Source organism: Lagopus muta, chromosome 5, assembly GCF_023343835.1.
Source record: "Lagopus muta isolate bLagMut1 chromosome 5, bLagMut1 primary, whole genome shotgun sequence".
Taxonomy (NCBI): Eukaryota; Metazoa; Chordata; class Aves; order Galliformes; family Phasianidae; genus Lagopus; species Lagopus muta.
This window is the reverse complement of record NC_064437.1, coordinates 40633641-40649964: the sequence shown is the minus strand read 5'-3', so window position 1 is coordinate 40649964 and position 16324 is coordinate 40633641. Positions and strand designations below refer to the sequence as shown.

Here is a 16324-nt window from a genome sequence, read left to right as displayed (position 1 = left end):
AGAAGAGCAAATTCTTACCATATTAATTTAAAAAACAGCAACAGGGAAAAAAAAAAAAGACCCTTTCAAGATCAGCTGGACTGAAAAACTGCCTCTTGTGGTTATTTCTAAGCCTGTGGTGCCAACTTTGTTTTTGTTGTAGAGTGTGTGGAGAAAATACATGTCTCAAATCAAACAGCTGCAAAGTTTAGTAGCATACATTAAGTAAATTCTTCTAATTACTCTTACTGAAAAATCCTTGCAATCTTATGTTACCATGATTTTTTAAAATATTGTTTCATTACCAGTAGCGAATATTAAAGAAAATTTATGTGAAGGTAGAAGAAAAGGATAAGCCAGTTACCTAACTAGAGGCTGTATTTAGCAATAATCTGGGATAATCTTTTCTATTCAATGTTTCTAATTTTTTCTAAACCTTAACATCGAATATGAAGAGTTATCCGTCTGTGAAAGGAAATAACCATTGAAGGAATTCCCTTTGCTCCTTTCTTTCAGAATATATTTAGCTCTTTTGTAGAGAAATTAAGATCAATAGTCAGTTTGGATGCCATGTGAATAGGAGAAAATAACTTTAAGCAACAACTTAATGCTTTGCTGTGTGATATGTTGGCATAGAACAGCAAGAAGTTTATCTCTCTGGACAAGTCCCATTTCTGTCATCTCTCAGGACATAAAACTGTTCCTTTTCAGAATGGAGGGCAGCTCTGCATGAATCTGCAAATTGCACCTGGTGCAGAATTGAGGGCTCATGAAAGAGGGAAGTGTTTTCACAGATTTAAATTGACGTATTACTCCTATAGCCCTTCTTCTCCAGAGGATGTAGGCAGGATGGATATACAAAAGAAGTTATTGAGTAGTACGAGTTTCCTCATAAGCTGTTGGCATGAAAATAGTATGGCTGACAGTGATTCATCTGATCATATTAGTGGGAATCTTTTTTACCCTACCATATTTATAACTACATTAGATTTATCTAAATTTAGTATTGCAGAATCCATCCAAGAATTTTATGTCCCATAATCTGTTCATGAACTTGAACTTAACAAGAAAGAGCTGATTGAAATTCTGCTGTACAAGATTAAATGAAAGTATTACATTTGTATGTTTTCTCATATTAACTTTTTTCTCTGAAGAAAGCTATTATACATTGTAAAACAGTAACAGCAAAAACCAAACAGCAGTACCTTGCCAACAAAAAAGAAATTTCTAGCATTTCTTCTGACAGAAATTTGCAACAACTTAAGAATATTAGTAAAAAAAAAAAAAAAAGAATAAATTATATTTAGTATTAAATGTTACCATTGTACTCAATGTTTAATATGTATTGTTTTAACAATCAAATAACTATAGAAGTGTCAGTGTTGCTTTTCCTACTGTCTATATGCAAAAGATAATATTTCTTTGCTTTCTTTTGACTCCAAGAAGAGTGTCATAAATGACATTTAATCAACCCAATAAAAATCGCTAACAGGCAGAGAAACAGCCAGCTTGACAGACTGCGTGTTGTGAAATGTTTATGTTCTCAGCGTGTTCTTTATGCATTTAATATGCAGCTCACTCTGAAAGTTATGCCTCTTATTTACTTCCAAGGAAAGTAAAAGAAAGAAAGAGCACAAGAGCACTGTTTTGATAGAGCAAATTCTCAGCTAAAAAGTACTAGTTTAAACATAGTCATCACCATTAGCCGATTTGCATGAATGAGCTAATCGAGACAATCGTCATTTTAGTGTGACAGCTGTGCATGGCTATCCAGAATGTGGCTGGTCTTTCATGTCACTGTTTCTACTGCTGAAACTCACCATGCACTGCCTCACTGCATTCACATTCACCAGTTGGTCTCTGTAAGCATTCAACAAGTGTCAGTGAATGTCAGCGGGTGCCACTTTTTCTCTTTTTTATTGACCTGTTCAGGTTTTCACAATAAAGATCCCTGTATAGTAAATGGTTGATATTTAATGGACAGCAAAGAATACGTATTTTTTATTTGGTGGAAATCTTGTAAATATAAGACAAAAGAGAGCAGTTCTTCCAGAAGTTCTACTGGAGTGTTAGACAAAAACAAATGAATTTATTCTAGAACAAACTGTAGTTCATTCATCTGCTTTACTTGTTCCAAATGTGTTTGGTGGTTATGAAGGAAAAAGGGCTTCATTATGCATCAAGCTGTTTTTCTCCCTATAGACTTGAGAATCTAAAGACATACTATCAAATGTCACTATTTTATGTGATGTATTTCACTGTTCAAAACACAGGCTTTTTCCTGAGTTGAAATTAAATTTGCCGTCAGTAAGGAAATAACATGATTGATGTACTATTTACACTTGACCAGCTGCTAATGAATTCTCATTCAATATCTTGTTGGCTTGTGCTGAAGTAGTACGTAAAGCAACCTTGAAAATAGCCTCAAGATCCTAAAAGTACAAAAAAGAAAAAATTAACTTATTCTGACACTTTTGGTCTATGGACTGTTATATAAGCTCTGACTTCTGTACTGGGATTATGTGATTAATGGTATCATTTTTGCTGTTTGATTGTGTACTATTTATTGAATGTTACTGCATGTTGTATTTTGGCTATGAGGCAGGGAGAAGGGTTGCTAATTTTTCTTATTGGTCTCTGTTAGCCCTTGTTCATATAGAGCCTTACTGGAGGAAGGGAGTATGCCCTTTCTTTGAGCACAGCTGAGCCTACTTGAGACCCATGCCTGCAGTTTACCAAGCTTTGGATTGTGTCTCTCTTGGAGGATACTTTAGAGAAAGGAAATACTTTTTCTGTGGATCTTATGGGATTTATGTCCGATTTTCGCATCTTAAAAAGTAAAATCACTGAGAATACTTAGTGTGAGTACAAATTTGGAGAAAGGATATGTTATGAGCAGAGGAGGCATTGTATGACCAACACTTGATTTTTAATTTCTTTTATATTGCAGAATAGATTTTTCTCCTCTTACACAATTGTGTTGTGATACAGCTTACCTTCAGTGGCTGAAAGTCTTTTTTACTTTTCATTATGAGAAGGTACAAGGGACTCCATCTGAATTCTGACTGAGAGGGACCAATCACAGTAAAGGCTTCTAATTTCAGATTTTAAATCTCTTTTTGGATGGGTTGGCTCTTTCAGTATGAGATGGAAGGAGGTGCTCTCATTAAACGTGCTTTTAAGTATAGGAGAAATTTCAGAAGGCTGCAGGCAAGTACTTCGCTGTGTGCTCATCCATCGTGTTGTGTCTATTGCTTTTCTCAAACTATGCTAAATAAAACTCTAATTCTTCTTTCTGCTGCTAATTCTCTCAACTACAAAAAGGCCAAAATCTCAATTACTTTTAAATGTCAGATCTGCTGAGGCCAGTGGTGGAGCTTGAACTGACATTAGTGGAGCTAGAAAGTCTCTTTGTTTCTAGGAGTGAAACTTATTTCTGTGGATATAAAAAGGGGAGCTGTGTAGTGTCTGGTACATACATCTTTTTAAATGGCTCTTTTTAACTTTTTAAAGAGAATAGTTTTTTTGCTGAATACTTAATGCTGTGCTTTTCACTGTTGTCTATATTGGCAGACGCCCACATGCAATACAATGTCTTATACCTTTCTTGGAAAAAAATACTTTTTAAAAATGCTGTCAATTTTTTTTTTTAATAGTATGAAATTGTGACCTCTTTGATGTTTTCACTTTTCCTCTATGCAGTTTTGCTATTTTCTTTTTCTACTGACATTCATGCAAGATGGAAGAATTTCTGCAAGGCAGAAGGTATTTCATTGCTTCTGCACTCTGTAGAAGAAATTCCGGCTTGACTTACTGTTTAAGCTCAGCGAACTACTAAAAGAAAAGAGTTGAATAAAATGTCATTTCTCCCATTTTCCTCACTCGTTATTTATCAGTATTTTGTTGCAGGTAATTTTCCGACCAGAACTAGATTCTGTATGGCTCCTTTCACTCAAACTGTGTGTAACTATTCAGTCTATGCTGCTTCTCCTTATAAGGAGCCTTATTACCCACAGGCAAATGTAATCTATCTTTTCCTTTAGCAGTTCCCCTTTTCACAAAAGAAATTAGGAAAGATTCATAAGATTCTTCAACCCACGAAGTCTGCCTCATCATCCCTAAATCACGTATATCTGACTGCAAAGCTATTATTTTTATATGAATTTTGAGAGCATTTTATTTTTTTTCAGTGTGCTTTTACAAAAGATAGAAGATGCATTTAAGAAAACAGAAACAAAAACTATTGTTTTTAAACTTATATCCACAGAGTAAGAGCCATTTTTATCAGAAGAAAGACTAATGTATCTACCTTGATATCTAAAACCAGAAGTATTGTAGCTGAAAACATGCCACCAGTTCATATGGCAGTCTCTGTCTGTTTCTCTATATGTGTATGTGTGTGTTACTATCCTACCCTTCTAATACAACATAACATCTTACTCATCTTTTCTTCTGAAATGGCTGATGAAGTAGACAGCATGTTTAATCTAGACGCCAATGTGTTAACTATTTTTCCCCCACAGGATTGCATCTGATTAATGTAAACAAGCAGTTTAATCTGTACCTTCCTATTTTCATTACTTCCCATTTACTTGCTTTTATTAGCCTGCTATCATGCTGCCCAGTGTCATACTTTTGTCAAGTTCTTTGGAATTATTCACAGCTGGATCTTTTCACAGAATCTCAGAATTGTTGGAAGGAATCTCTGAAGATCTTCTAGTCCAACCCCTGCCAAAGCGAGGCCCCTCTACAGGGGAACTTCCTTTTATGTCTGCTTCTCTGTTTCCTATTTTACCTTTCCTCATTTTTGGCTATTAATCTTCCGCTAGTGTAGATAAAAACAAAATTTTAGTTCAAGGTATTTTGCAAAACTTGTGGTGTAGTACAAGATGGTTTCCAATGAAATGGTCCATTTTTGGGTAACTTTAAAGAAGATATTGTCTTTCTGCCCAAGTAGTAACTGTAAGGATCTCAAAAGCTGTTATTGGCAGTTAGCACTTCCCTCTTCTTAACTGCTGTTTTGCTTGTTTATCTTTAATGTCTGGGAGACAGAGCTGAAAACTTAGAAAAGGAGTAACTTATAAGATTTCAGCTAAGTTATCAGTTGTTTGGGAACTGCTGAATCATGGCCTGAACCTGAGCAACGAGTCAGCCCTGGGAGCACAGGTGAAGGCAATTCACCTGTGCTGGGCAAGGGGTGGAGCCAGGCTGCACCTCTCCTAGACCCATTTAAGAGCTGGCTACCAGTGGGGAAGGGTCTCTTCTGGAGGTCCCCTCCTCTGGAGTTTCTTAGTGAGCCCAGGATACAGGTAAGCATTCTATCTATTCTCTTTGGGTATAATAACTGCTTAGCCAAACTCTCTGGCTGAGTGAACTGGGTCTGTTCAGCCTTGAGAAAAGGAGACTGAGAGGGGACCTGATCCAGGTCTACAAATATCTAAGGTGTGGGGGGCAGAATGGCGAGGCCGGACTCTTTTCAGTGGTGAGTGGAGACAGGACAAGGGGAAACGGCTGGAAACTGCAGCATAGGAAGTTCCGCACAAACATGCGCAAGAACTTCTTTACAGTGAGGTGACGGAGCACTGGAACAGGCTGCCCAGGGAGGTGGTGGAGTCTCCTTCTCTGGAGATGTTCAAGACCTGCCTGGATGCCTACCTGTGCGACCTGCTGTAGGGAACCTGGTTTGGCAGGGGGGTTGGACTCGATGATCTCTGGAGGTCCCTTCCAACCCCTGCAATTCTGTGATTCTGTGATATTTCATAATTATAACATCTGTACATTCAGTGATTATACATCAGTAAATGCCACAATTCATAATTTAAACATTGTACTCTTATAACATTTTCTTAGTTTTTGAATTATTTTCTAAGGTTTCCGTTGTAAGTTGGTCTTGAAAATTGTGCTCTTCATGGGAAAATATACCAGTAAGCTGTATCAGACCTTTGTCTGCTTTTGATGAGCAAGCATTATGTATTGGCATGGCTCCATGTACTTGGATTTTCATATGAGCAGTATTTTGTGTTTGTACATCATGAAAAGCTTTTTTTCCCTTATAATTCTGCCTTTAATTTACTTTTCCATTTCCCTGGGTTTCTTTAAACTCTTAGGTGAGCAAGATCAATAGCAGTAACCATTGTTAACAAAGAAGTTCTGATATGTTTATTTGCCTCTCAAAATAGACAATAGAGATATAAATGTTTGCATATAGTGTCTGTCTACTTTTTCTCTGTGGTCTTACTGCTTTCGGATCACATATATATATATATATATATATATGTATATCTAAGGCCAACTTTATCACTCTTAATGATTTGTATGATTTATATGATATTGTCCTACTGATTACTCAGATATACAGAAGATATTTAATGATAGGAAAAAAAACTGAAGTAAAAGGTTTTCATTAGCAAGGAAGGCACAAGACTTTTTTTATGATCAGGTTGGTTGCTTCTATGTATTCAGTCCAAAACTAAATTGAATACTTCTATCTCTTAATGCTTTAACAGCCTGTACATCCTTTTAAAACCTAACCTAAAATATCTTCAACTTTAGCTCCATACAGTTGTTTTGATCTTCCATATTTTTTCTGCAGCATACGTTGCATTCAAGATATCTTCTATCCCCTTTATTTACATCTGTCTTCAGAAGTGACATACAATTATACTTGCATTTAAATTGCTATTTCAGGTATTAATTATCAATATGTGTTTTTTATTCCAGTAACTAGTGTAGTTTTGTGTTATTAAAGGTATTTCTGCATAACTTCTTCCTGTAGAATTTTTTGAAACAAGACACAGCACAAAACTTTATAATAGGCTGTTAATGCTTGTTTCTGAAAGCAGAAAATAATTTGTTCTTTCTATAAAAATACACTGAAATGCAGTAAAAAGTACAGTAGAGATAATTTTAATATGACTTTTTGCATATTACGTAAGAAGGATCTTAGAATGTAGTCTAGTGAAAATAATCTGAAATATGTTTTCAATTTCAGTGGGTAGAGCTTTTTTTCCTCTAGAGAAATGTGGATGCCCAAGAATTCTATGACAAAATGTACACAAATATTGAAGAAAAGAATGAACAAGTTCTGAGGAGTTGAGCAGCAATTTGTATTACAGTTGGCACTTGAAATTAAAGTGATAAGATATCATTGAACAGGTTGACTGAATAGGGGTGGATTTTACACTGGCTTAAGAACCAGTTACCAGCAAAATTCCTAGTATTTTTGCAGAAATAAAGAAGTGGAAGAAAGATTCAGGAATGTGCAGCATAGAAATCTGTTTAAGCCACAGAGTAGTTAAGTTCCTTGCATAATTGTTATGAATTCTAACATTTTAGAAATGAAAATAGGAACTAAATCATACTGCTTATTCTCAAAAAGCATCACTTTGTTCCTATGTATTATTTTAAAGCTATATTAAAAAAAATATTAGTGATTTCACATACACTGTATTTATATTTATGGAAGCTTGACATTTTGGAAACTCCAGAAGTAAAGCCTCCTATTTTTTTTTTCCATGGAAGCCTGCATGCTACACATTTAAAAACAAACAAAAAACATCTGTACCAGCAGAAGTGATAACTCATTGTCACCACTACTGAAATGCACCACCCACCATCTCACTGTGCTCAGTTCCACTGTTTAATCTCAGTAAATCTCCATAAAGGTTCAGCAAATATCAATAAATGTGAATGGGTAATTTTTTTTTCTGCATGGAGGAATTCAGTTCCACACCTTTACTCGAAACTCATTTATGTTTTGTCAGACTGCCCCTCTGCTGCTATCTGTAACACAGCAACAAAATATAACATAATCCTGGCAGGAAAGTTCCAACATAAAAAAAACAAAAAAAAATAGAAAGTGTTACTTTTATAGCAGCTGATGTATTTATGAAGTCCAAATTATTTGACTTGGAAATACATTTAATTGATGCAATCACTTTGGGATTACCTTGGAAATAGAGCTATTGCTGAATCCTTCATAAAAGTTTGTTTCTTATGAAATAGAAAGTGAAAATCACTGTATAGAAACTGGAAAAACTGTTCCGAAATAGGTGAACTTTGAATTCTTTCAGTTTTCATTACAATAGCTTTTTGTCTGCATTGGTCATTTGATATTAATAGAATTGTGATGCTGATCCAGAGAAAGTCCATATGAATGCAGCATTAATACTTGCTTGTAAGTTACCATGATTACACGTGTCACATCTGTAGTGGTGGCACTCTCACAATTGTATTAGATTTCTAATGTGACAGACTGCATATAATGAATACATGTTGCAGACTCCTTTCCTGTTATACAACTGGTGCTCTGTTGTAGTTAACCATCTAAAGAGATGATTTTAAGAATGATTTATTTGCATACAAAATTGGTGTTGATAAAGTAACTAAGTTCTATGCCATATGGGATTTTCAGTTTTACATGCTGCATTTCAGATCCACGTAAAAATTCTCACCAAGGTTCTAGTGGCAAACTGTTAATTCCTTAGGTATTCATTAAAATAGCATTAATCATGAACTCTGATGTTCAAATTGATTTTTTCAGAAACTTTATAATTCAAATGAATCAGGTTCTATAATTAGAGCAGAAGGATAGAATTTGGCCTTATGTTATAATAGCACTATCAATTCACTTTTTTTTAGGCATTTAAAGATGATCTGCTTTAGATGTGAATCCCATACTCCAGCCTGCATGGAATAAGAGATTCATGCATCCATTTCTCTGTTGAAGAATGTTTTGCAATACTTTGTAAGAAACACGATTGTTTTTTTTGTTTGCATTCAAACTTGTGATGGACTTGAGAAAGCTGAAAAATTATTCTGCTTTCTGGTGTGCTGAATATTGTCTTTAAGTAGCTCCCAGTGGGAAGTCTGATCACTAAGTCTATGGGTTTTCAGATAATATCTATGCTTTAGATGACTAGATGGATGTAATTCAAACTACCAGAAAGTCATCAATCTGTCACTACTAATTATATGATAATCCTATTTCTTTGTCAAATATGGAAGTGAAAAATAATTCTATTACACTGTCATTCATTTGTACTAGAACAAAGAAAAAGTGACTTTTTGTCAAAGTAAATTTACTTTTTGCAGGACTTACGAATATTAAAAATTCACATGACTTCAGAGGGCACTGAGGAAATTCATAGAGCTATTAAAACACCATCTGTGGCTTTCTAAGTCCCTGCCCTACAAATAGCTGATGTCTGATGGGGCTTTCTGGGGATATATTGCTGCGTGCATTCTTTAGATCTCAGAGAAACCTTTTAATTACGTCATTTGACATCGATTTTAGTTAAGGATTAAAAATAAATAAATTCACAGTTTCTCATTAAAACTTGCCGCAATATCATTAGTATCACTTTTGCTGGAGTTATCAATCCCATGCTTTTCCAGTTAAAGTTTTTAAAATCTTTAGGTGGAAAATAGGGCTGCAGGCGTTAGTGTTCTGAGTTACATTAATGTCTGATGTTGGAACCTACGTGGTTGTAAGTAGAGCAAGGTAGTACACAACTTGTGAGGCTGGTATGTTTGTTGTAGTTTGTTGTATGTTGCCATTTATGATGCATCTCAATTGATATCTAGCTTTTATTTTTATGTTCCTTGGAAATAGTTTGTATAAAATACTATCCTGTAAATTTTGATCACTTTTTAATTGAAACAACCTTTTGCTTATTTGTATTGATGTTATTCTGGTGTTTGTAATTTTAGTATACTAGAATGTATTTAAGGTGTTTTGCAGTATGTGGTGATCTGTCAAATTAATCATAAATCTTCATCTATACATTGTTCCTTAGGGAAGGCCTCCATTCAAATGCTTCTGCTCAACTTCCTAATGGCTGTTTGAGTTCTGTAAACTACTGTGTAACAATGATCCACTGATGGAGAGTGTGAATTGTTACTTATTGATTTGTTTAAAATTGACTGGTTTATATTTATAGAGGTTACACTATTCACCAATCCATATATTTTAAGCATTTCTTGATAGAATAGTTTACCCAGATATCATATAACTTACCTGAGAACGAGATTAGTATTGTTAGCTGCATCTATTTCTATTTTATGAATCTAATTACAAAGGGAAATGCTATATCAAACTGACTTGTAAGTATTTGAATCCACAGGCTTAGTCTATTTTCTTCTTGCTATATTATAGCTCTAGGGCTTTTTTTATATGATACATTTTTTGTTCCTTGTGGTCCAAATCAGTATATAGTCAAGAGTAATCTTCTGGAAAGCCAATGTTTATACACCTAAAGTAGGATCTAAGAGTAAGTCTTTTATGTTGGTTAGCTTTACTGAATTTGTTTTTATAGTATCTTTTTTTTAGGAAGGTACCTACCTGACATTTAATGTCCTTGTAGACTTCCATCTTGCTGAGAAAAGCAAGTTCCAGATTGACATCGTCCATTTAAAAAAACAAACAAACAAAAAACCACGGAATTCAGTTATAGATATAGAAATGCTCTTCATTTGGTGTGGATACGTATGTATTCCATTTGTGACCAAGGGAGCTGTGTCTCTGTCAGAGCAGTGAAAGCAAACATGAGATCAGAGAGTGGCCTAACTGGGTCACAGGGGGCTGAGCTCTACAAATGCCCAAGGAATTGATGGAGATAGTGCTACTGTTATTTATGTCACCCTGTTTTTCTTCCGTTTTCAATTGGTATCCTGATTTAATGCAAATCTTCCAGGAGGGATATAAGACAAGTCATTAATATATGCCTCATTATTAAGAGAAAGTAGCAAAGGGAGAAATATTTGTGTTATGTAAAGATGTCTGTGTATACACAGTTGTTTCTTCAACCAGATTTGACAAAAATAATTCATCTTAGCATAAGAAAGATTTGACGAAAAATAATTTATCTTAGCATAAGAAAACTCATAGCCCTAAATTCATTAGAGTGTCTAATAATAGAAAATATTCCTGTTGTACAGTTCTTCACCAACTAGAAGTATTTGGAACCTTTAAACACCTGTGTACTTTGAGTAATAACATCAGTGCCAGAACCAAATTCACACACTGTGAGGGCAGCAGATCAAAGAAAAGAATGAGGATAGAGTAAGAGTAACTGAAACAAGATGTTGAAGCCTAACGCTCAGACTGATTTTGACCAGAATGATTGAGTATTAAACTTTAAAATAACTTTGAAATAAAGCAGTTCACTTCTTCCTGGAGTACGAATGTCACTCAGCTCCAGAATTATGCCTGCATTTTTTCTCCATTTATAGTTAGCAAAGTATTTTCAAAATGTGAAATTACAGCACTGAAGACAATGACTAGAAATTCAAGGATACACATACTGAAGATAAGAAACTGAAACGTTGAGTTTTAAGATCAGTCTTTGAAAGGCAAGTAAAGTTTTGAATAGCAAATAACTTATGCAAAATGTTACAAAATCTAAAATGCCAAATAACCAATAGAATTTTGATGCTTCAGAGTTGCTTTAGATTTTGAGAAAAGAGCTGAACTGTAATTTTAAATTTCAGTCTTCTGCTTTGAAGCTACATGAAAATATGGTGGGATAAACATTCAGAAAAATGTATTGTGGTTATATAATTTCTCTTTATTATAAAAAGTTGCTTCACCATATGAAACTTTTTTCTCTTGTATTTTGGAAGGCTCCTGTTCCCTTTTATATTTCACCCAGTCAGCATGATATAATATGAATCTAATTTCTGTAATCTTTTATGATTACATCTTCAGGGTTGTGTTGTAGGAGTTATACAGTATTGAGAAGTCTTGAAGATTCAAAACACTGGGATATAAGAATACTTAAGTATTAAATGGTAAACAATTAAGCAATGTAGCAATTGTTAAGACTTAATACTACATTTGTTGTATTCAAAGATTTTTTTTTTTCTTTTCTCGATTCAATGTGTTAAAAGACTGTTTACCTTCACCATTTGGTCAAAATAAATATTTTTCTTCCAAGTAGAGGCTTCTTGAGTTTGAATAATACTTTATGTTCCAGAACTGGTATAATTCCAACTTTGAGGGCTTGTTTCCGTTACTGCATCTGTAAACAACTGTCTGATAGAAGAAGGTTTTGGCCCTTGTATCTTTACACTTAAATACCAATGCTGATTTGACAGGCCATCATTTCAGAACAGGTTCTGTAAAGACAGCTACCTGTTGAAGCCTCCTTTTCAGTTTGTCTTGCAGAACAGTGAGACTTTACAAAACTTAGTCAAGAATGATTAACAGTTCCACATATAAACTCTGTTCTTAAAATACCATTCATCATTACGTTTCTTTGATTTTAAAAATAAGTCTGCATGTATGTCAGGGAAGTCCAAGGAGAACTGTGAAATTTTTGTTGGCTTTCTTTTATAAGAAAAATTGGCTATGTATTTCAAGAATTTCTTTGATGTCTGAATAGTTAAATCATCCTTTTGGTTAATACATCTGGAATAAGTAGATAAAATTCTACACTTTAAATATGGTAAAAATGGTGCATATTCTGCAAAGGACAGAATTTTAAGCTATAGGTTTCTGGGCACAAAAGCAGTAATAAAATGATCCCTAAAAACAGAGTAACTGAATAACACAAGAAATAACTTTTGTTAATTTAAAACTTTAGAAACTGAAACTTGTAAGATGTAATTAAATTATGATACTGTACATACCAGCTGTTCTTGGTAATTGAAACTTTACAATATGAAAAATACATTACATCTGTACAGTTTATACAGGCAGGTAGGATGAGTTTTGAAAAAAGATTCATTTCAAGGATCATACTTTGAAGTCAAAAAATACTGCACAACTTAACTAATTACAAATTGTAGACTTGAAACAATTAACCTTTGTGGATCTTTTAAAAATTAAACAGGGATCCTAAAATCCATATTATTACGTCTTCTCACTTCTTGATAACGTTACACAGAATTTGGTTGCAGCCTCTGCTACAGGGAAAAATAAAAATCGCCACCACCACCAACCCCCCATAAGTTAAGCCAGCTGCTGACTGTGTTCCTTGATTCGTGCTGCTGTTGTTATTGTGCTCAGATCCAGATCAGTTTCTAGGTGTGTTTCCACTGCTTCTTCTTGGGTGTTCGAGTTGTAGGCCTTGTGAGCAAGCAGTTCATGATGTACTCCACAGTAACTTATTGTGGGCTGATCATAGGCAAGAAATGTTGACACATTCATAGCCAGTGGTATCTGGGGGAAAAACAAAGATGAAAAACAGCCAGTTGCCATGGCATAATTCAGTTCTTCTTGCCTGAATCTGATGTTGAGGTAATGGTCTGTCTAAAACACTGAGTAAAGGTGAATGTAGTTCTATATGTGAAAAGATCTTTTATTTCTCTCTACCCCTCTATTCCCTCCACCCCAATCCCACTCTGGTCTTTCCTAGGATGTTTTAGGCCTACTAACTATCACCTTTGATCTTACATGAATACAAATGGGTTTGAGGGTGTGAGTGATATAGGAATCATAGGATTGTATTAAGAAGCAATTGAACTCAATCTATAGAATATAATCAACTACTGCTAAAATCAGTTTGTCAGTGAAGAGAAAGGCAGGTGACCCAATTGGGGATAAATACAATATTTGAATTGAAATTTAAATGGCTTTTCAGGTTAAAAATGGAACTTGCTTGAGTTACTTCAGTGTGTGCAGTATCTTTGGTCTCATGGGAAATACCCACCGAGCAGCATGCCTCTGGTTACTTGTAGCATCACCACATATTTGAATCTAGCAGCTTTCAGTAAATGTAGGGCCATACTAGATGGTAGTTTCAACCACTTTTGTGCTATGGTATCTGAAAATCTCTCTTTAAGCAGATTTGGCTCAAATGCTTTAGACTGAAAAGTTATTACTTTTTGACTGCTTTCTTAGGAATTTTCCACATGGTTCAGCATAGGATTACCTAAAATATTGCTTATAATACATGAAATTAGAATTTTTTAATAAGTATTTTTACTTTTAGATTTAGTTTTGTTCATATTAGAGTAATCAAAAAGATTAAAAAGGACACTTATGTAGAATGCAAAATCTGTTCATTTTAGGCAATTTGTGGTATTTAGTGCAGTTATAAAATTTCCCATATTTTACTTCTGGTATACTCCTCCTCTCTTGTTGCATCTTCTTTCCCTCCCTTAAGTATGTACAGCCTTTTGTCTTTATTTCCTGAAATACCCAGGTTCTGACTATTTGCAGCATTTCTGTGGTTTTTTTTTTTTTTTTTTTTTTAAGAGTTTGTAGAAAAAGACTTCTGGTCACCCCAGTTCACACCACAGCTCATTTGTAAGCATAATGAGGGGCTGCTACCAGCTGCTGAGTCTCCCTCCTGATCATAGTCCTGGAGACATTAACCCTCATGACATGGAAATTAGATAAAAAATAAATAAAACCCATCCCTGTCTGTATTTCCCTTGTATTTTCCTATTGTTTTCCTTCTGATAGTGCTAAGTGTCTGTAAAAGTTCTGCCTTTATATACCTCCAATTATTTAAACTTAAAAAAAACCATTAAAGTAGTAGTACTGTAGCACTTGTACTGATAGCTCTCACCTCTTTGTCTACACTGTTTTATCACTGGTGGTGTGTGAACTTCAGATTGTTCACAGTTCAGGCTTAGATTAGGTTAGCATCCGAAAAGACTAGGCTTATCTCAGCTCTGCAGTTTGAAAGCTATAATGTACATTCAGGGAAGCATCTGTCCTGCAAGCTGAATTTCATTGTTTAGTATTAAATTTCTGTACAATGTCAGGGGAGAAAAAGTTTCAATAACCTTATATTTTTCTGGTAAGAATATCTAAAACTTCAGGCTTGTTTTACGTAGAAAATGCAGCTAAAAGATGTGTATACAAAACTGTGTAGCAAAACAGAATTTAAAAATTATTAAAAAGTCATCATGTTCAATTCTGACAGGAATTTAATCCAGTTTTTGGCATGTGAATGTTTTAGCATGTCTGCTTTAATTCTCATAGGAGCATGAAAGCAAAAGTTGCCACATATCAAAATTAGCTTTTTTAAGAAGGAAGGAAGAGATAGAGACAGTTTGTTTTTGACTTCTCTCTGGCAATTACGAAGAGCTGCAAGAAGCAGGATATTTGTTTGAGATAGCAGAAGTATATTTGCTGCTAAACAGATATAAACTGATAGATGGGGAATGCTTCTAACAACAGATAAGTATCTTGGTAGACAACAAATATGGGTGAATTTCTAGCAAAAACATGCAGTATTTATTGAGTTGTTGGTTTCCTGATAGTGTTTTTATCTGATTGCTAGACCTTGGCTTGGCTGCTTGACCTTGGCTTTGATAAGAAACAGAGTTGCTTTTTTTTTTTTTTGGTATTGCATATAGACTTAAAGGAAATATTTCCAGTTTTTGGTATTTTCTTAAATGTGATGCATATGTGGTATTCAAACTCCCTGGGAGTGAAATTCAAGACTCAGTCATAGAACCCTGGAAATGAAGGCTGTGGAAACTAAATGCTTAAGGGCGTACCCGTAGATCTGCAGTAGCTTAATGGAACCATGGGAAAATATGATAGGGAAGAGAGGGAAGAGGAGTGTTATCCATGGAGATCATGGATAGAGGGAGCTGAGAAAATGCAGTTCATGAGCAAAAGGGTGGATGAAAAGAACAAATTAAATCAGACCCTACAGTGGAATATGAGAGTGAAATGAGGTAAACATGGAAGTAATGGAAGCGATGGAGTTGTGACATAGAATTCTGAAAATATATAGAATGTCATTATAATGTAGGCATGAGAATACAATACATTAGTATATGCTCAACATATGAGAATTGAACCTTATCACAGAATTGTAGGTGTGGAAGGCACCTCTGGAAATCACTGAGTCTAACCCCCTGCTAAAGCAAATTCCCTTATAGAAGTCAGTGAAGTTTTGCTATTGGCTTCAGTACATAAGTAAATAAATAAATGGAAGAAACCATTGTAAAACCATGAAGGCTTTATTAGTATGAATAAAAATTAAATGCATTATTCTTGACTACAATGAAGAATCATGTTATTTCAAATGACAACTCAATACAAACCTGATAATTTTCCATTGTTTTGATTTTGTGATACATTTTGCATGTTATTTAAATTTATCAGAGGTTAAATTTTTAGTACTATTTTTAAAATTTTTAGGCATATAAAAAGGAAAAAGGATTTGGAGAATTAAAATACCTTGAGTTTATTAGATAGGGAATAGATTAGAGTAAATTATAATGAATGTATTTAAGAAACCTTACCTAAATTGGCTCTTCCATGAATCTCAACAACTTGATTTCAGACTTTGAATTTCAAAATGAAAGCCATTTTTATCTTTGTTTGGGAAATCCTTTTGAAATCCTAGTTTTCCTGTTTGCCAAACCTAGGAACCTC

At 34.5% G+C, this 16324-nt stretch overlaps 2 protein-coding genes across 9 annotated transcripts in view; one reads left to right on the top strand and one right to left on the bottom strand.

Moving 5' to 3' along the window:
• The window catches only part of CTNNA3 (catenin alpha 3), a 416441-nt gene that overhangs the window by 98987 nt on the left and 301130 nt on the right, over positions 1–16324 (top strand). Inside the window, exon 8 of one of the 7 annotated variants that reach the window (XM_048946513.1) lies at positions 8620–10411. The exons of the other annotated variants lie outside the window; for them this stretch is intronic. Coding sequence (XP_048802470.1) covers positions 8620–8643 — 24 coding nt within the window. The 3' untranslated portion in view covers positions 8644–10411. Of the gene's footprint in view, positions 1–8619; positions 10412–16324 lie in introns of those variants that run through there. 7 annotated transcript variants of the gene reach the window in all.
• The window catches only part of LRRTM3 (leucine rich repeat transmembrane neuronal 3), an 81972-nt gene continuing 76220 nt past the window's right edge, over positions 10573–16324 (bottom strand). For both annotated transcript variants that reach the window (XM_048946515.1, XM_048946516.1), the window contains one exon: positions 10573–13141. In XM_048946515.1, the coding sequence (XP_048802472.1) occupies positions 12932–13141 (210 nt within the window). In that variant the 3' untranslated portion in view covers positions 10573–12931. The remainder of the gene's footprint in view (positions 13142–16324) is intronic.